The 21,222-nt window shown below is 39.6% G+C and overlaps 1 protein-coding gene across 1 annotated transcript; it reads right to left on the bottom strand.

Moving 5' to 3' along the window:
* Nucleotides 1-1,297: 1,297 nt before the first annotated feature.
* Nucleotides 1,298-20,895, bottom strand: thop1 (thimet oligopeptidase 1). The gene is made up of 14 exons (XM_044362234.1): nt 20,810-20,895; nt 18,266-18,472; nt 14,451-14,599; nt 14,195-14,302; nt 14,005-14,107; nt 13,747-13,904; nt 12,443-12,578; nt 12,030-12,172; nt 8,905-9,128; nt 8,300-8,501; nt 5,721-5,907; nt 3,239-3,367; nt 2,263-2,399; nt 1,298-1,738 (listed from the first exon to the last, which is right to left on the bottom strand). Exons 1-14 carry the CDS (start codon nt 20,820-20,822, stop codon nt 1,577-1,579), a joined length of 2,058 nt encoding a protein of 685 aa, XP_044218169.1. The 5' UTR covers nt 20,823-20,895; the 3' UTR covers nt 1,298-1,576.
* Nucleotides 20,896-21,222: the final 327 nt, after the last annotated feature.

Genomic DNA, 21,222 nt, shown 5'->3' with positions numbered 1-21,222 from the left:
TATTTCTCTTCTTTTTGTCCCTTCTGCTCTCTCTCCCCTCTATATCCATCCACACACACACACTAGTTGTCATGACTCGTTTGATTTAAGCAATTAAATATGGCAGTTCATGTTTAGTTAAACAGTACATCAAGAAATGTAAAAGATGTACTACTTACAGTATTTACAGTAAATGTGATACACTATGAGAAACCTGTTAATGGTAATTATTCAATATTACTATGGAGAATATAGTGACAATACCTCATTTCAAGCTACATTCAAATATTTTTAATTGCCCTCTGCTTTGTCACAGATTTAGTAACAAAAAACTGTTAAAGATGTCGTCGCAAAGTCAGCGGTTTCCCTCCTTTCTGTAAACTGCAGCATGTTGGAGAATAAATGTTCAGTTTGAACGACACCCAACATCCTGGTCATTAAGATAAAGCTTCAACTTCACAAGTATTAAGCAAAAATTTAATTAATTAATTATTTAACTTTTTTAAAATTATGTTTTATTATTTTGTCCGAGTTATTGTCGGGTTCTGTTGCTTCTCCCGTTTGTACCGTCCCATATCATATAATTTGTGTTTATCACTTGCACTAAACAAAAAATAAATAAAGGGCTGCAAACTAAAAATCAGACAAACAAAACAGCCTGTTTCAGACAGAGGCTGAACTGAGTGGCTGCACAAAGTTCTCTGCATAGTTTTTAACTGTAAATCATGGACAGATATTCCAGAAGAGCCCCAGAATATAAATATAAACCTGGAAATGTGCAGAATATGTCTTCTTTAAAACTTGTGCTTGTTTAAAGATCCCCTCTAGACATTTTTTTAAAGATGTATGTAAAATACTCAACTTTGAATAATAATTTGTGTCTGATATAGTTTTTCCCGCAAAAATAGTTCAATTATCTTGTAAAAACTTCTCCCTCATTAAAATGACAATCCATAAATATGCAAATATATTTCATTTCTAAAGTTTTCCTGCTGGACACCAGATGTCTCCTGCTTCACTGTAACGTTCATTCTCAGTGTTTGTGACCTGGAGGCTTCTGGTTTCCACATCATACTTGTGTAAGTTGAATACTGGACCACGATTGGCTCCAAACTAATTGTGATGTCACAAATCATGCTTGTAGGCCCGCCCTTTAAAAATCTGATTTTCAATGAGCTCAGAGAAACTTTCCTCCTTCAGCAGACGAATGAAAACAAACAGAAGCTCAAACATTCAACTGAAGGAACAAGAAGAAAAACAGATTTTTGAGTGGAGGAGGACTTTAAACTTAATAGATTTTTTTCAGGACTCAGGTCGGTCTGGGTTTAGGTGTAGGTGTTTTATTTTGAACAGGTGCAGCTCAGGACAGGAAGAGATGTTCAGACCTGTGAGGATCTATTGTTTAAGATCACATGTTACAGCAGGTACTTAAACACACAGTATGTCACCTCAAATCGTTTTATTTACCGGGTCATTTTTTCCATATTTGGTAACATTTTGCTGTTTTTTTTTTCTAGAAAACTCAGTCCTCTGTTCTCCGTGAACTCCGTACTCTGTGGGTCACTGCAGGGGGGGAGGAGCCGGCCGCTGTGATTGGTCAGCAGGGACACGGCGTGCCGACGTCCTGCTCCACCGTCAGTCCTTTGCTCAGCAGGAACGCTTCCTGTTTGGGTTCTCGCCCGAGGAACTTCCTCAGCATCTCAGAGGCGTCCTCGGAGCCGCCGGGCCGCAGGATGAAGTTCCTGTAGTCCAGACCCACCTGAAGGACCAATCAGGAGACAGCAATTTGAAATCAGTCAAAATCTATTTGAAACCGTTCAGTGGAATTTTTCTATTTTGACTTTTTAAAGACCTGCGACTGACTCCGACAGATTATGTTTGTAGACTGTAAAGTTGTTTTATCTGCAGTCTCCATTTTTGTGTACAGTGTTTAATTTTACTTCATTACTTATTTCAATATTCCAACAACAGATCCAGCTGTAACTGACCTTGTGACTTTCATAAATCTCCATTAAATCCTCGTGTTTCATTCTGAACTTGGTGCTAGCGTTACGTTTGCTGGCTCAAATTCCACTTTTACTGTCCACGATTATTAACAAACAAATCACGACCTTGTCACCCTGTACTGCTGATGTTATTTCATACTTTATGTAAGCTGTACAATCACCTGAAGTGATACAGTTTTGTCACTGAAACATTTACTGTTTTTACAGTTTCTTCTGTTTCAGCCTATTCATCTGTCTTTCTTTAGTATTTGCGTGTCCTCTGTGATAAGCAGCTGACCTGAGGGTTCATGATTCCCTCCTGTTTGAAGCGAGTGTAGAACATGTCCATGGAGAACACCTCGCTCCAAAGGTAACCGTAGTACTGAGCGTCGTAACCGCCGGCCAAGTGCCCGAAGGTTGCCGGCATGTTGGTTCCTGCAGGGGAAGACAGAAAGGTCAAAGGTCAGAGATCAGTGGAAAAAAGCATGAAGTTTGAACATCTGCTTGTGTAGTGCTCAGGGTTTCCGCCAGTATATTGCGAGCTTGGTGGCCCACCAGGCCTCAGTATCAGGGAAATTAAAAAAAAGATGTTTTCTAAACTAAAATGTGTTATACAAGTAGCATAGCTGCTTTAAGGAATTCAGAATCAGACTCTGCTTCATAGACGTTATATACTGTTTTACGTATCCAAGGCAGACATTCTTCCATGTTGAGGGAACTTGTTTTATTCATTAGGTCCTATTCTGATTGGCTGGGGGTGAAGGGGAGGGCCACACCTCCAGCCAATCGGAGTAGGTGGTCGTTATTAATGAAGATTTTATGTAGACAGCCTGCTGGGGGACAGAGGGGAATCTGGGCTGTGAGGGAAGATGGATTTAGAGAAATCTAAACAACTTTTGGTGAATAAAATGTCACAGATATGTTTAAAAATAGGATCCGTATTTATAAAAATGAGTCAAAAAAGGCCAGAATCTTTAATATATCTTTAACAATAGTGTGCAACACTGAATGTCTTCCAGGAGAAACAGTTTGACTGAAAATACACACCGTTATCCCCGTAATTAAACAATATCACATCTCCTTCCTCTCTATGACGACCCACTTGTCACTCCAGCTATGAGTGTAGTCGTTGGAACAACTGTAAACATTTTTGTTTTCACGGCGTACGAACCAGCTCTGATCGAGTGTAAACTGACCCTCAGGCATTTAGTTGTGATGTCTGCAGTCAGGGTAAGGGGCTAGGGTGTGTGCATGTGTGTGTGCATGTGTGATACCTGGTGAAGCAGGGATTCCCAGGATGTCCTGACAGAGGCGTCCATACTCCTCGGCGGCGTCAAGGCCGCTCCTGGTGTGCAGAGCTTGATCCACTTTGGCCAGAACGATCTGCCTCAGATTAAACAGACCTGCAGCAGAATCACAGTCGGCACGTTAACAGTGAAACAAGAGCAGCTGATGTCAGTTTATTATTTATTATCATTATTATTATTATTTATCCTGATATGATCAGTTCACCATCGTTATGGTGTCTGTTTCATCTTTACACTGTGACTTTTCACTGAGCAGGAACACTTCATCATGTAAAACCTGCCAGGACATGTTGTCATGACACAGACACAAAAATGTGATTGATTGATAAACTTGATTATTGCAAAGGGAAATTGATTTGCAGTGTGTATCAATATCTGTAGTGGATATTAGGGACGTCAGTTTCAGTTAAATTTGCTTTCGACAGACTGACACCCATTAACTGATAACTAAGTGGTTCGTTTTTAAGAAAAGTTGTGATATAGTTTCCGTTTGTTAGAGCTGTCCAGCAGTCAGTGATCAGAGCTAACGTTAGCTTGACTTTTAGCTCATCCTTCTTCTTCACAGTAGCTCTCGATGGCAGAACGTACTCGGGCTCGACGTACGAAGATAAATAATAATACGAATATAAGGCAATCCTGATTATAAGATGAACCCCCTTTTCCAGCAGCTGTTTTTGGAAATATAACATTACTTTTTTAATAAAACTTACATCATAGTATAGTCACATACTCACACACTCTCCTAACAGGCTCTTGGAAGCGGTCAAAAATTATTTACTCCAGCAGTTAGCATTCATACGACTGCCTGTTTGTCTTTTTGAGCTCCTTATCATCTGCCACAGTGGTATTTGGCAGCTTGATATATTCCCTTTCTGCAGTAGAGACGTCAGAAGACTCTTTGATCTCGTTTTCACTCGTTATGAATTTATTTCCTCCGTGGCAGAAAAACATGTTACACGATCCTGCAGGTTAAACTGGACTAACAAAACACGTTTAGTGCTGACTGACTGTAACACACTCACCATAAACAGACACTCGCTAGTGTAACATCTGCCTGCATGTAACATTAAATACATTAGTTGAGCTTTAAATGGTCACTATGTCAAACAGCAAAATCTTTTAACATAGAAAATAATTTTATCAGTAATTTTACCTTCATTTAATAGTTGTAAGGTTTACATATTTGTGTTATTTTCATTATTTTATGCTGTTATCTTATATTTAATATTTAATACTTAGCTGCATAGTATCCATGGTAATGATGCAGCTATAAAGCCCGTTACCGTGGGAACCAGTCAGACCAGGTGAGTGTGTGACTGTTAAATGGAAACCTGTAAATAATAATGTACAGCTGATCTGAGAGAGACTTTATTACTAATTATAATGATATTGACATTCAGAGTGATTATCTATGATTCATCTGTATCAATAATGTCTTTGTGTAATTTGTTATTTAACGGTTATTAAGCTTCATCACAGAAATCATTTATAAGTATTGTAAGTTTCCTTTGATTATGATTTTATTTATATTAAATAGTTTTACAGACCGGACTCGTTTCCCTCAGATCCTGAAGTGCTTGTCAGCAATAAACAGACATCATTGAATCGACATCAGAGCGTCTTCGTTGGAGTCAACTGACGTTACTAACTGTCAGCCGTTAGTCCACCATCATCATCATCATCATCATCATCATCATCATCATCATCATCATCATCATCATCACAACGCAACGCAGAAACTTTAGGCTGTCACTATTATCAGCCATATAATGGAAACTTAACGGGGGCGTTATAAACTGTGAGGCTAATATAGCCTACAAACAACCCATAATGCAACACTCTGTGTAGGAGTTGGTATCACACCACTATTTTATACATTCAGGTAACTGCCGTTAGTGGAGTCTGTATGCAAATTAACCTGTGGACCGACATGCGTAACTGGTCAAAAATATTCTCAGCGGTTAACCGTTGACATCCCCAGTAGATACACATGTTCCTGAGGTTATCTTCCCATCTTCTAAGATAAACGTTCTACATTTTTTTAATCTACAACATTTAATTTATTTTACTACTTGTTTGTTTTTTTAGATATATATTTATTGTTGGGTTTTTTATGCTTACATGTATGTTTGACTTGAACTGGACCCTGTAGAGACGACGTTTTGTTCAACTGTGTGTGTGAATTCATGTGTGATTGAGTGTCAAATAAACTTGGATGCAGAGGGTCATAATGATCTCAATAACTTCCTTATGAAAAGGATTTCAAAATAAAACAATCAGAAGAAAATGAAGCCACTTAAAAAAAAATCTATATTGTTGACGTTTCTTAAAGATCAAATCTGTGTGATAGTTTTCCTTTAATTTGTAATCAATGTGAACTAAAAAAAGTATTTGTCTCTCAACAACCTGACCTGGCTGAACAGTCGTACTGGTTCCAGTGTGTACCCACCGGTGTTGGCGAGGCGGGACTTGATGAGTTTGTCTAGCAGCTCGTCGGGGATGGCGTTGCTGGTCTTGTAGTGGCGAGACATCCTCTGCAGCGGCTCCTTCTCCCAAACCCAGTTCTCCAGCATCTGAGACGGAGCCTCAACGAAGTCCCGCTCCACATGAGTCCCGCTGAACATGGCGTAGTCCGCCTGCAAAAAACCACAGACCTAGCTGAGCCCAAATCTGCACTCTGCAACCTCATCGCTAGATGCCACTAAATCCTACACACTGGTCTTTGTAAATCTCTGGTTTCAGCCTGATGAACGTCACCTGTTCATGAGAAGCTGAACGTTCCTGAGATTTAATCATCAGCATCATCGATGATGTCCATATATGTCTAAATGAGGCGACCTGTTCTGCTCCGTTTGTGGACGAGTTTCATTCACAAAAATGTTTCCAAAGAGTAAAAAGAAGAATTTGTCAGATGTTTGTGTCAGCAGTAAACAGCTGCAGCATCATGTTGTGTTAACAGTGTAACATCAGCTGCTGTAATATTCTCTCCTCTAATATCTCTGACTGTCACATGACGTCTCTCATATCAGTCACTTTGCTTTAGAAAGATGTTTTTCAGCCTCTAACTTCACGTCAAAGCGTTTCCTCTTTATTTCTGTCACAGTGCAGCTGCTCTGATGGATTCATGTTGTCTAATAGTTTCAGTTCCTCTGATACGACGACTGACACTGATCAACGTGTCTGCTGCTTTCTGACAGCAGCAACCTCTCATTCTTCTTCTTTTCACTCTTTTTGGGAACATTTTAGGGACCGAGCCCAAAAGGCAGAGGACTACTGTAAAACAGTAGTCCTGTAAAACAGTAGTCCTCAACTTAGGGCGAACTACCGTATTGTTTTTCATGTGTTTGTTTGTTTGTTTCTTTCTTTCTTTCTTTCTTTATTATTACGCCTCTTAAACCCTAAATTTGACCCCCTAAACATGCTCAAAAACTCACCAAATTTGGCACGCACATCAGGTCTGGAGAAAAATTTGATAAAATGTAAAAATTAACCCCCAAAGTGCCAAAATGTGCTCTCTAGTGCCTACTATGTAACTAAAATGGCCACCACGGCCCATAGGAATGACATAGAGAGATCAAACCAAAACTCAATTATTTCTCTCATCAAGACCTACAAATCATACACTGACACCCCTGACCTAAATCCAACAGGAAGTCCACAATTAGCCTTTCAAAATAAGACTTTCCCCCAATTTTCGCCCCCGAACAAACGCTATCTCCTCCGAGGGCGTTAATGGTATCGGCTTCAAACTTTAATAGATGACTTATGACACTGTGCTGAAAAAAAGTTGTTAAAAATTTTGTAATAACTTGAACGGTTTGGATTTAATAAGCCCTGAAAGTTGCAGTGCCACATCATCCTTACAATGTAAACCAATGTGGAGACAATCTATGGGCATGAACTTTGTGTCAAACAGAGGCTTCTGACAACTAAACTATAAGTCTGACCACTTTCAAACCTGTATCAATGGATTCGCCACAAAATTTCCTAAAAAAATATGATTTTTAATGTAAGATTTGGCCAAAGTCATGGGATTTATGAGGATATTTCACAAGAAGTGTACTCTAAAATCCTCCTCTCCAACTGCTCCTGGTGATGTCACTCCCTCAGTGCTGTGAAACATTCCGCAATACACACTCATTATAAAATCACAGGAGGAGCAAGAAAAGACTTTAAAACTCACACTCTAATATCTCAAAAACAATAAAAGATAGAAAAAACATGTAAATTCAAGATTTGTAGGTCAAAGTCTCGTGACTCATTTAAAGTTCAAATGAAGTTTGTATCTAAAACTATGTGGAAGCAGTAAATGTTCAAAAAGGTGTGGGTTCACTCACACTCTCCATTCAAATATATGAGTATTTTTCTGTGTCCAGCTGCAGTTACTTATCTCTACACACCTGACAGTACACATGTCAATCAGACTTTCAAAATAAAAGCACACCACACTTGTAAGAAATATCCCTTATTTTTAAAAAGCAAAATGATCTGATCCCGACGGGCCAGAGAGCGAGGTCCCGACCAACGCTGCGTGCAGCTTTAATGGTGAATGAAACTCGTCCACAAACGGAGAAGAACAGGTCGCCTCATGTGGACATTTTAGGGGCGTCGATGATGCTGATGATGAAATCTCAGGAACGTTCAGCTGCTCATGAACAGGTGACGTTCATCAGGCTGAAACCAGAGATTTATAAAGAGTTCCAGATGCTCAGAGAGTTTGTTGGAGCACTGATATGAACGAACCTCACAGAGAAAAGTCAGAGAGGTTTAGGAGAAGAAAATGAAAATGTTCTTACGTAAGACTCAACGTGTCTCTTACAGAGTTTCTCCAACAGAAAGTGCTGACAAGTCTGATTCTTACACTATAAAATCTCTTGCTCAACACATATTAAGGTCACTGTTTCTTCCTCTTCTTAAAAAACAAATATCGGCTGAGTCTCTCACATATCTGGCCTCAATTATCCACCATCAAGACCCAAACTCAGTCATTATCATGCAGTGTGTGAAGCGTCTGGTGTATCAGCTGACCTCAGCGCAGAGCTGGTGCATGACGTGGCCGAACTCGTGGAAGTACGTCTCCACCTCGTCGTGCTGCAGGAGCGACGGGGCGTCTGCCGTCGGTTTGCTGAAGTTGGCCACCATGGCCGCCACTGACATTTGGCGTGTGCCGTCGGGCAGCAGACAGCCGGGCTGCAGGCCGAAGCAGGCGGCGTGACCGTACTTTCCCTCCCTGCACACACCAATCAACCAATCAATCAACCAATCAATCAACCAATCAAAATGTATACAGCACCTTTTAAAACAAATCAAAGGCAATGCAAATGCACACCAAAAGAATTAAAAGCATAAGACAACAAAATAAAGCAATAAAAATATCAAAATAAAATTACTTAGTAAATTAATACTACTAGTGCAACGACCACTAAGTTACAACAACTATGATACAAAAGGACAACAGAATAAATAGATTATGATAAAACAGCAAAATGTTAATAAGATAAAATAGAATTAAATAAATAATAATGATGAAAATAAATAAACGAGGTATATAATAATAATTAAAGACTCTGGAGACTCTGATCCAGAGCTGAGAGACTTTACTGCTCAGACAGTCAGACAGGGAACCAGCTCACCTGGGGTACAGGTCCAGGTAAAACTGGCCCACCACCTGACCTCGGCTGCGGTCCTTCACGCAGTACAGCGTGACGTCCGGGTGCCAGACGGCGGCTCCGTCCACCAGCTCGAAGGACAAACCCAGCAGCTCCTGGTAGATGCTCAACAGACCCTGAGTCACCACCTCCATCGGGAAATACTCCTTCAACAGGTTCTGATCCACTGCGTACTGAGTCTCCTCCACCTGAGAGGAGGAGGAGGAGGAGGAGGAGGAGGAAGAGGAAGAAAAATGTAGAAAGAAGTTAAAAGAGATTAGATCATGTTTATGTTCTCATTCTGGGAACTTGTCTTCTCTTAAAGAGTAAACACACCCAAAGAATGTAATTTTAACCCTCCTGTTGTCAACAGGTGTCGTTATGTGCTGGTTTTAAACCAGTATCCTGACTAAACTTTTACATAAACCAGTCTGCCATGATCCATCAACATATTTTCCTCTGATCTCAACTATAGTTAAAGTGACCCGAGGACAACAGGAGGGTTAAGCAAACTTCTCAGTATTATTCATCACAATAACATCATGATGGTCACATTCATGATTGAAGAAACTTTATTGTCTGTCATGTAGTAACAGAAATTCCTCTTTGACACGACTCAATCAAAGACAGTTAGACAAACGTAACAACAAACAGTAAAATAAGTCATGAATGCTAAAATCAATACTGTAAAAGGATCAATCAGGTGTGAATATATCTGTAAATGCCTGGTTTGACTTATTTATGATCACATAATGTGCTGGTGAACCGACGTTAATGAGTTCACCAACAGAGGGAACGTCGTCTGACATGTTTGTGTGAATAAAATGGCTGCACTATAATAATAATAATAATAATAATAATAATAATAATAATAATAATAAACTTCGATAGCACAATTTATGCATGAAATGCAACACAATAATTCAACAAAGATGAATACAACAACATAGAATAACGTCAAAATAAAAAGACCAGAATGAACAAAATACACAAATAAAAGATGCTTCTGAAGTTTTCATTTCAATTGACGGGAGGTGTCATCTCATCTTAATTTCTAACAACTTAAAGTTCCCAGTGTTTCCAGTGTTCCCAGTGTGTTAAACCAGCAGTCAGGTGTCTGTAATCATTCCTCCTGTTCATACTGGATATTAAAAGATCCTTCAAATGTGCTTTCAATGGAAGTGATGGAGGATAAAATCAACAGTGTGTCCACACAGTCATTTAAAAGTCTGTGTGAAGCTTCTATTCAGCTTCATCAGTCTGAGTTAGTCATATCAAGTGGATATCTGACACATTTACAGTCTTTTTAGCATCAAATTCCCTCTTTGTGTTTCCTCGGACAGTGTTTCCCTGTTGAGCTGCAGGTGGAAGTATAGTAGAGCTGTAACGATTAATCGATTAATCAATTAGTTGCCGGCAATAAAATCATTACTTGAAAATAAAATTCTCTGATTCCAGCTTCTTAAATGTGAATATTTTCGGGTTTCTTTAGTCTTCTGTGACAGTAAACTGAATTTCTTTGGCTTGAGGACTAAACAAGACATTACAGGTTGAATCTTGGGCTTCGGGAAATTGTTGTTGCCTGAAAGTATCAAACAATAAAGGAAGGAATCTCTGTCTGTCTGTGTGTGTGTGTGTGTGTGTGTGTGTGTGTGTGTGTGTGTGTGTGTGTGTGTGTGTCCTTCATGTATCTCAACAACCGTTTATCTGATCTACTCCACACTTGGCGGGTGTTTTGCTGGGGACCCGAGGAAGTGCAGTGTTGAATTTGGTGCAATTTGAACGACACATGAACTCTGAATAAGCGAGCGATCAGCGAGCCGCTCCGCTCCACAGCAGCGGGGGCGGGACTTCAGGACTCTCAACATTAAAAGTTAGGCTTTGTTGTCGGCGTCACAACTCTTTTAAAAAAAAGAAAATAGAAAAAGAGAAAGAGAGAGAGAGAGAGAGAGAGAGAGAGAGAGAGAGAGAGAGGGAGAGAGAGAGAGGGAGGGCGAGCGAGCTGAGAGCATGAGCGAGCGACAGCGGTGGAAACATTCCTCTGAGAGAGAGAGAGAGAGAGAGAGAGAGAGAGAGAGAGAGAGAGAGAGAGAGAGAGAGAGAGAGAGAGAGAGAGAGAGAGAGAGAGAGAGAGAGAGAGAGAGAGAGAGAGAGAGAGAGAGAGAGAGAGAGAGAGAGAGAGAAAGCCTGTGAATGACAGAAATACGGTATTTTCTGATTGCTTCACAGCGAGCAAGCATCAAACACTCAACAGGTGATTTAATATGGAGACAGATGCTCTTAGTTTCCTCCGCTGCATTCGTCCTTTTCATTCATAATTACATTCAACTAATGCAGCAGTAAATACAAAAGAACAACAGGACAAACCTGTGCTGTTGTTCTCTCGTGTGTGAACGCTGTGTTTCAAGCTGAGCAGCGAGAGAGAGAGAGAGACTGCGGCGGAGCGAGGAGAGCGAGCGGTGGAAAGGCTTTCTCCGAAACAGAATGAGCCTGTGAATGAGATAAATGACTGACCAGTCAGTGGTCTGCAGTGTTTTCACCTTTTAGTATCAGCTCGGCTCGAGAAAAGTTTTGTCACACGGTGCGCTCTAAAAAGAGAAAAAGTAGAGAGCGAAAACAGCTTTTAAATCAAGAATGGAAAGACTCTCTCAGGCTGCTGCTTCCCACCGCAGTTCAAAACCAGTTTGTCTCATATAAGCACAAACATACTCAAATGATCCAAACTGAGGCCACAGAAAATAAACTAACAGAGCCCAACGTGATTTCAGAAGCTCTGTTATGCATTTTATCTTTAAATGCAGCTTCATTATACTTGAAATGAGAAAAGATTCACTATTACAGCATCTGTGTATAAAAGACATTTTTTGCACAGAAGGAGGACTGTGGATTTTGTCCTCCATCACTTCCATTGTAAGGTCATTATGAAGGATCTTCTAATGGTCAGTATGAACAGGAGGAATGATTACAGCAAGAAAAACAGCTTTAATCTTCATTTGGGCTCCTGACTGTTGTTTTAAGACACTTTAAAAAATTCTGAACTCGTCCTTTAACCTTGTAAATTAGCCTGAATCGGCAGGTGAAACGTCCCCGGGCGTGCGTGCAGCTCTCACCTGGGTCATGAAGTAACGAGTGTCCCAGGCGTGCAGCTCTCCGTTGAAAGGCAGACTTCTCTTCTGACATTCCTTCTCCTTCAGTTTGAGGATGACTGACCGCTCTTCTTCACCCAGAGGCTTCAGCTTGCGGGCGAGCTCCTCTGAAAGACAAGACAGGAAGTCAGGAGGAGAGAGAGAAGTTTCCTCTGGCAGCACCTGAGTTCATGTTTCTGATCTCATCTGATCTCTAGTCTGGTTTGACTTCTGGATGCCTTGAAGTAAAAACAAAAGCACCAAATGTTCCCAAACTTTCCACACAGCGGCCAGTTAAATTACCAGAAAACATGATGCCGAAGCGTGGAGACATTTATGTGATATTTCATCAATCTAATCCAAACCAGGAAGTGGGACAGGATGTTGCTTGCTCTCACCCAGGAAGCTGGCCACCTTCTTTCCAGATTTAGCCATGTTCATCTCCAGGACGAAGTCGGCGTGTGTGCTGAAGCCGAGCAGAGAACATTTCTGAGCCCGAAGCTCCACCAGCTCCTTCAGGATGGCCGAGTTCTCCTGCAGACAAACACAGAGGTTTGATGTCTCAGGTATTCATATGACTATTACTACTATAGTTATTACCAGCTGTTGTTGATTAATTGTTTTGTTTCTTGTGATGTTTACTTGTGTGGACCGCAGGAAGAGAGTTGCTACCTCGGTCGTGGTCCAAATAAATAAATAAAAAGTGTAAAGTTATTATTTCTGATAGAAATTATGGAGAAAACTGCCAAAACAAAATTCGAGTTATAACAAACCAGAATTATCCTCAACTAAAAAGCATTTAACATATTTATAACAATACTAACATACTCATTATTTTGCTTTTAGTGATTTTCTGTCATTTATTTCCTGTTCTGATGTTAAACAAAGTTCTAAAACTTCAACCTGCTCTGAACGCTTCGTTTGCAATGTTTTTTACTTTCCCGCCAAGATGACGATGGCTCGTCATGCCCATAAACTTGCATCCATTCTGTAATCTCTGTTGCTAAGGTGGTTGCTAAGGTGGTTGCTAAGGTGGTTGCTAAGGTGTTTCCATGTGTTGTTCAGCTCCAACATGTACGGATGGATTTGAGAAGTTGACATTTGGAGTAAAGAAGGAGAAAAAGAAGTGAAATCCTGCTACTATAGTTTGTTTACGTAGCCTCCGGAGCCGGAGGAAGCTTCCTGAAAGCTGACCAATCAGAACAGAGCGGGCTCATCAGGAGGCGGGGCCTTAAAGAGACAGGAGCTAAAACGGCCTGTTTCAGACAGAGGCTGAACTGAGGGGCTGCATAAAGGACCAGTAGAAGATCAATAAGGAGTTTTTATTCCCAGAATATAAATGTAGAGCTGCAAATGTGCAGAATATGAGTCCTCTAATGTAAAAACCAGGGAGCGGTTTCTTTTCCTCAAATTCACTTCTGAGGTGAGTTCTTCAACAGCTGCTTCTGACATTTAACAGAAGTACTCAAATGGAATCAAACCAGGAAGTGTGGTTACTGTGTCTGATATCCGCTTAGCCCTTTTACCAGTTTTTGAGGTAATTAATACGTAATCTTGGTACAAAAATATAGGTAATTAAGTATACAAAAATGGTAAATAATCATTTCTGATTAATTGATAATGAAAGTAATCATTAGTTGCAGTCCTACATTAAATAAAATAATTCTAAATGAAATGAATGGAGCTGGTTCTGGGGTCTCACCTCTTTGCAGCGGGAGTTGAAGGCCTCCTCCAGCTTGCGGCGGGTTTCTGGGACGAAGCACTTCTTCATGGTGGGGAAGTAGTGTGGATACTTCAGGGTGACCTTCAGCTTCTCTCCGTCCTTCTCCAGAGAGCTCAGGAAGTCCTCGGGGAGGCCGCCTGAATGAAACAAACACGTTTAAATGTCTTGAATACACGCCAAAGCAGCGAAGAAAACCCGGTGGTGACTGACTGAAAGCTCTCAGAGCAGCAGCCTCACCCAGCTCGTCCCTGGTGAAGGACAGACTGGTCGTGTCCTCGTTCAGGTTCTTGTTGAAATCGATGCACAGGTTGCTCAGCTTCTTCTTGATGGTCTTAATCTCCTGTTACAGCAGAGAGAAGGTTGAGTCGCGTTACAGTAAAAACCACCGACCGGCAGCTGCGTTTGCTGCACAGACGTTAGAGCTCACCTCTTGTGTCTCTTTGGGCAGGTGGAGGCCGTTCCTCTTCCCCAGCTTGATCAGTCGCTCCATGTAACGCTTGGACTCTGCGGTGAGGCTTTCAGAGTCGATCTTCTTCTGCAGACGGAAACAGAAACACTGAATGAGAACTAGAAACCTTTTGAAACCAGCCAAATGTCACATATGAAAGGATGGAGAGAAGGTCAATCAGCCTCTTAACTATCTGTCTGCTGATTGGTCAGCAGGACTGTGAGGTCATCTCTACCTCCAGAGCGACGATCCTCTGGTAGACGTCCTCCCTCATGCTCATCTCCACGTCGAACTCCGACAGATGCTTGTCGGCCTCGGTGCTCGCCGCTCGGACCTCCTTGCTGGGAGAGACGTGCTGCGGGAAGTCCAACATGTTCCTCTGGACTGAGACGCAAGGGGGGGGGCGGAGTCAGATGGGAGGGGCGGGGTCAGAGAGGAGAGGGGCGGAGTTAGACAGGAGAGACTCACAACAATGTCAGTTTGATCAGAGTCCAAAGCAACGTCCTAAAGTCTAAATATTGAATTTAAAATGATTAAACAAACTAAAACGTTTCACTTTATTGAATCTGTAACCAGCAAATGTTTAAATTTTTACTCAACAAATGACTAAAACAATTAATTTCTTAATCTGATTATATTTCTGTCAGCTGACTTCACTTAACAATTAATATCTTTTTTTAAAAGTGGTCATTGTGTTATTATGTGACCTGATGTTTTAAAGCAATAATACTTTTTAGTCAAGGTTGTAAATTATGGAACCCCAAAATTCTTACTAATAAATACAATTATTAATAATTATAAAATAAATAACATGAGTAAACTGTGTAAAATCTGATGAAATATGACATTAAATAAAAGTATTATTATGAAATAACATTTTATGATAAAGTTAGTTGGGTTTTCATATTTTATTTCTATTATTTCACAAATCATTGGTTCATTTATACATTTTACACAATCTATCATATGATTATTTCATAATGTCTTTCTGTACATTTTGGGCTTCCGTACTAAACCTGCTTTGGACCTTCAATAATCTAAATATATTTACTATTTGTCTTGTTTTCTATAAACAAACGCTTGGTTTGTTTATTAATGAGTAATAATGACATCATCATCAAAACTCTGAGAAAACTTTCACAAACTAAATACCGTATTTCCTCTAATAGTGACCTTTATTTACCAGCAGGTATCAGGCTTTTACTGGCAGCAGGTTTATATCAGAGAGACCTTTAATTCTAATCTCTCTGTTTGATAAGTATATTTACTCATATTTTAGTACGAAGCCTCCTTGTTTTCTGATCTGATTCTGTTTGTTCTGTCAAACTTTTGTTACTGTATAACTAGTAAAACACTTCCTCTGACACGCGGAACAATAATTCTAGTGTTTAATTTCCACCTGGAATGTTTTAGCAGCGCACCACTTAGCTGTAGCATGCAGGTAGCATGCGCCAAGTTGCCCTGGTTGCCCTGGTTACCCTGGTTACCCTGGTTACCCTGGTTACCCTGGTTACCCTGGTTACCCATGCTCCTCTGGTGTTGCTGCCGTCATTATCCTCATATCCTCGGCCTGTTTTTTGAGGCCGGCCTTCATTTGTTCGTCCCCGGCCGTTATTGGAGAACCAGCTTTTAATTGACTAATTGATCGTATTTGAGGAAATACGATAAGATGTTTCAGACATTCTGGAAACATCTGATGTGCATCTGTTTGTATTTTAGACAATTTATAAATTGATTATCTCCGGGGAGCATGAATGTAATGTCCCTTTAATCTGACGTGGTGATAAAAGCTGCTGCAGAAAGTGTTTGAGTCTCTGCCGTGTTTCCTCCTGCAGCAGCTTCAGCAGCGTTTCAGGTGTTTTCAGGTTTTTCGGCCGCGTGAAAACAAAGCCTCCGTCTGTATTGTAGCAGCGGCAGCGGCTGCTGGTTCAGCTGCTTTCTCTACAAACTGCTGATGAGTCTTTACCATCACAGTCCTGATTCTGCTGACTCACCGCTTTCCTGCAGCGCTCACAATGAACCACCGACCTGCCTGTTCTGTCAGGTTCACTCTTTACATTCAGGTTCATCGTCTGTATCGTCTGTACGAGCTGCAGAAATATCTCGAGGGAGCGTTAAAACTAACGTTAGCGCCTGTGACAACACATTTAAAATGACTTGGAAACTATTTTGATCATCGATTCATCGTTTTGAGTCCAAATTCTCTGATTCCAGCTTCTTAAATGTGAATATTTTCTGGTTTCTTGAGTCTCTGTGACAGTAAACTGAATATTTGTTGCTTGTTGGTTAACTGTCCTCGTTAATTCATCTTTCTGCTGCTTGACATGATCACACACAGCGTTCATGTTTGCTTATTGTTTATCTTCTGAATTTCAGTTTCCAATATTAAAGCTTAATGTTGTCCTTGAATGATAGCTGCAACGATCAGTCGATTTATTGATTAGTCGATCAACAGACAAGTGATTTGAAATTATTTTGATAATCGTTTAGTCATTTTAATATTTTTTTTAATTGTTGAACTGTTTGTTGGCCTCTGAACACGTCACTTGGACTTCAGGATGTTTTGATCGGCGTTTATTCACCACCGTGTGATGATAAATAACTGGCATATTAATCAATAATAAAAATAGTTGCAGCTCTACTTCGGACACGTTGCCAAGAACGTTTTTTTAAATCATATGTTCAGGCTTATGGATCAAATGGAATGAGAAGAATCACCTCCTCATTGATCAAATGTGAGGAAACAACACTGAGTCGGTGTTCCTACAGGATCCCAGAGTGGACAAAATACTACATTCCAGGGTTCCCATCAGGTACACTGGTTAGCTGATCACAGCTATTGACGACTCTTCAAACTAACTTCAGCTCGGTGCAGACTGTTTGCTGCTGCTGATCAAACTAACTTCAGTCTGGTGTCTTCTCAGTCGTCAATAAGCTCTCTGAACATGATTGATCCCTCACACATCAGCTGACTGAGCTGTTCCACTCTTTCTTCCTCACATTGAGACTCGTTATCGATCAATCGATCAGCTTCTGATCTGAAACAGACTGTGCAGTTTAAACACCTCGATCATTACAAACATTTTATCTGATGCATAATAAACTGATATATATATTATATATTAAGTGTGATAAATGTTTCTAATGTTAGTGAAGACATTAAAGCTCCATTATAAAACCTGCATTAATATTAAAGTACAGACACTTTGCTTTACATGACAATCTGTTTAAAGTCCAGTTTGTTTCCACTCTGCTCATAAAACATGTATTTACACTTAAACCTGAATTATCTGATTATTTAAGAAACAAGTTTGAACTCAACTCTGACACATAATCAGCTTTAAGTTGATATGTTGAACTTGTTAGCAAACAGTTGTTTATTTCCACATCCAGCAGTTACGGAGCAACATTATCATTCATGTGAAGTCGTGTTTCTGTCCAATATTCACTCTCTTTTAGCTGTTTTTACTCTCCACCAGCTCCTGAGGGAAATATCTGCCTCTTTAGCTGCTAAATGCTCCACTATGTTCAGCAGCTAGTCTACAGCTAACTGTGTCTGTTTGGTGCTGAGCAGGTAGTGTACAGCAGCTTTTTACAGCTTTGTCTCTCTGAAAACGACGCTATGAGACGCTGAGAGTGAACCAGAACAGTAAAAGTTGCAGCCGGACAGATAAACAATGAGCTGAAACTCACTATAAAGCTCCGTAAAGCCGAGAGGAGCTGCAGAGTCTCTGATAATTCTCTGTAGGTTCATCACCAACACATCACACACTGGTTACACATGATCGTACTGAATCATGTCTTCTTACTGCTGCGATTAACTAATTTTCCATCAGGAATCAATCATTTCATCATATTTTATTAAATATATATTAATATTAAATATGCTCTGTGATTGGCTGTTTGTTCTAAGCTCTTAAACTCTTGTTGATGAATAAAGTCCCTGAAACTCTGAATCTTTGTAAAACTTTAGAAAAGTGAACAAAGCATCTTTTTTTAACCTCTTAGTGATGAAAACAGTCATATTTAACGTTGGTGAATAACACTGACCGGTGTACTCGACCTCCACATCGGCGAGGGCCTTCAGGGTGTTCTCGAAGGTGACGCCGTCCAGCTCCAGAGTGCCGACGCGGTCGTACACCTTCTTAGTGTTGGTGACCAGCTCGTCAGTGAGCTGCTGGATCCGCTCGGGGTTCAGGTCCCAACGTAGCCGGTTCACCGAGCAGACCGGCACCTGGCTGCCAAACACCACCTCACCTGGGACACACAAGCGACAGGACGGACAGGAAGTGAAGGATCAGCTCAGCACGTCTTAACATACGCAGGGTCGGCTCGTTAGAAAGTCTCTCTGACTTCAATGTAATTTGCTTCATGGTTTGAAATTTTCTTTTTAATTTTTTTTATCGTCGTGAATGTGAGGACATTATTTCTATAACTGTGATTTAGTAGTTTTCAGTAAAATATGAATTTCTGGATTTTTCTCTCCAATTTCTTTCATAATTTTCTTCGACATCAAGGAAAAAAACTAAAGTTTAGACTAAATGAAGCCTAATTTTCACATTTAACATTTTATAGAAACTAATAAGAAAAATAATAATATAATGATAAACTTTATTTATATAAATTTAACTTGTTGAATCACTTTAATAAAATAACACATGATGTGTTTTCAAATAATTGTAAAAACACAAATAATGAACGTAATTATTTGTGTTATTACACATGAAATATACTGTTTATACTTATAACAGCTCTTTTCACTTAGAATATATTTTTACTATATTTTATTTTTACTTGTAATATTTTATTCATAAATTTTCTTACCTTCTACAGTTTGATTGTTACGCATCACAAACACTGAGACAAACTAACAATAAACCTGGACGCTTCTTCCTGTAACGCTGGTTATTACATCTTCATTTAGCTTTTACATCTTCTTGTTGTCCCATGTCCAAGATATTACACGTATGATATCTCAAAAATACGCATCGATATATCAGAATATTTATACACTAAGAGATACAACAGTAGATATTATTATCATCCTTTACCAAGTCAGGAAAATATGTGAATCCACTGTGAATCTCCTGGATTTATGCTGGACTCTCATCACACAAAAATCCATAAAACATATGGATTATTATACTTGACCTTCTGTAAACACTGTGGTCACATGTAACCCTGCAGACAGCACTCCTGTTTCAACAGAACTTTTTACACCTGCTATTTCACCAAAAACACGAAGAAGAAGTAACAAAGAGCAGGTCTCTTTGTGTTGTTTAGTGGATCCGCTGTTAACCGAACTAGTAAACAGAAGACAACAATTCAGAAAACATTGAGTTTTGTTGGAGTTGTTGCTGTTCAGCTGGCAAAAAACAAAACTTGTTTAGTGATGTAGGTTTTTCTTTTGACACCACTTACACTTATGAAACAAAGTGTTAAGACATCGTAGCAAAACCCACTTTCAGATTTATGAAATCTTTATTTTACTTATGAAAACAAACAAACAAACAAAAAAACAGCGATTGTGTGACATATTGCACTGATATTTTTCCCATCCAGAAAAGGTCCAGATCAAAAGCCACTTTACTTAGACCTGTCAAATCTAAACTAGATCAACAAAGAGACTCCAGAGACTCATTAAAACACAGTTACAGATTTGTGAAACCTTTACTCTGTTTGTTAAGACATAAAAAAGGGCAATTTCATGGATATATCTCCATCCAGACCACAGTTGCTTTGATTAATCATCTGTTTGCCTAATTTATTTGCAGAAAATAACAAATTAGAAAACAGTATAGATTCTTGTTAATAATGTGGCCTATCCACCAGCAAGCAGCGGAACATTAAATTGATACGATTTTTGAATGGAGTTTTGTACCGAAAAGCTCCATGAAACTGTTATTTTTCCACTTGTAATCCGCCAAAATAAACACTTAAAAAAATAACAAAGTGTTGTTTAGTGGATCAACTGTTTGCCGAATTCATGAGCAGAAGATTATTTAGAAAAGGTTCAGCTTTGTTAAGTATGTGGTGTTTTTACCCACAAAAAGCAAAACTTGTTTGGCGATGTAATTAGTTAGAAGAAGTGGTAATTTAGAAATAAATATGGCTCTGATACATTTGCTGTTTGCCGAATTTATTCTGAGAAAATAACAGTTTAGAAAAATAATTTATGTTTGTTTAAGTAGAGCGGTGTGTTCGGCAACAGAAGCTTAAATTGACAGATTTTTGAATGGAGTTTCAACTGTTAGCTCCGTGAAAAGCAGCTAACAGTTAAAATGCTAAACTGCAAACGGCGAGAAGAAATCCACGACTACACAGGAAGGAGATAATACCGAGAACACGTGGGCTTTCTCTTGGTTATCATCCACCCAACCGACAAGTAACATTAAGTTATTCTTTTATTACTTTTAATTAACGTTACGTGGACAGAAGCTAAGCTAGCTGCTGTTAGCGCTAAAACAGGCTGAGATCGAAGCTAATTCCGTTTAAAACAGCGCAGAGAAACATGGAGAAAAAACCTGCCGCCATAAGACATAATTTCACATTTATATGACTCAGTCACATCAAAAACATCCGCTCATTACTCACCTGTCGGCCCCATAGTCAGAAAATGAATGAAGGTTGGTTCGGTCCGTGTGATGAACTGTCAGGCAGCTCAGAGGAAGAGGAGTAAGCTGCAGGAGTAAGACCCAATTTCCGGTCATACCTTTCAAAAATAAATCCTAACTGACAAGTATTTCTTGCATCAAAACGGAAAAAGATTTCAACTCTCAGTGGTACATGAAGTACTCAGATCCTTTACTGCAGTGAAAGTACCAATACAGCAATGTAAAATACTCCATTACAAGTAAAAGTCCTGCATGAAAAATCCTACAACAGTAAAAGTACATAAGTATTATGAGCTTGATGTAGTTAAAGTATTGCAGTAAAAGTAGTGGTTTGGTCCCTCTGACTGATATATTATTATATACGACATCATTAGATTATTAATAGTGAAGCAT

The sequence above is a fragment of the Thunnus albacares genome, chromosome 9 (genome assembly GCF_914725855.1).
Source record: "Thunnus albacares chromosome 9, fThuAlb1.1, whole genome shotgun sequence".
Classification (NCBI taxonomy): domain Eukaryota; kingdom Metazoa; phylum Chordata; class Actinopteri; order Scombriformes; family Scombridae; genus Thunnus; species Thunnus albacares.
The sequence above is the reverse complement of the archived record's forward strand: the minus strand, read 5'-3'. Positions and strand labels throughout refer to the sequence as shown.

What these genes read in the sequence shown, in the direction of transcription:
- thop1 (XM_044362234.1), bottom strand. An exon ending in CTTCACCAGGGACGAGCTGG is followed by an intron (nt 13,905 to 14,004) that starts GTGAGGCTGCTG and finishes TGTTTCATTCAG; the next exon opens with GCGGCCTCCCCGAGGACTTC. An exon ending in TACCTGGACCTGTACCCCAG is followed by an intron (nt 8,502 to 8,904) that starts GTGAGCTGGTTC and finishes TGGTGTGTGCAG; the next exon opens with GGAGGGAAAGTACGGTCACG.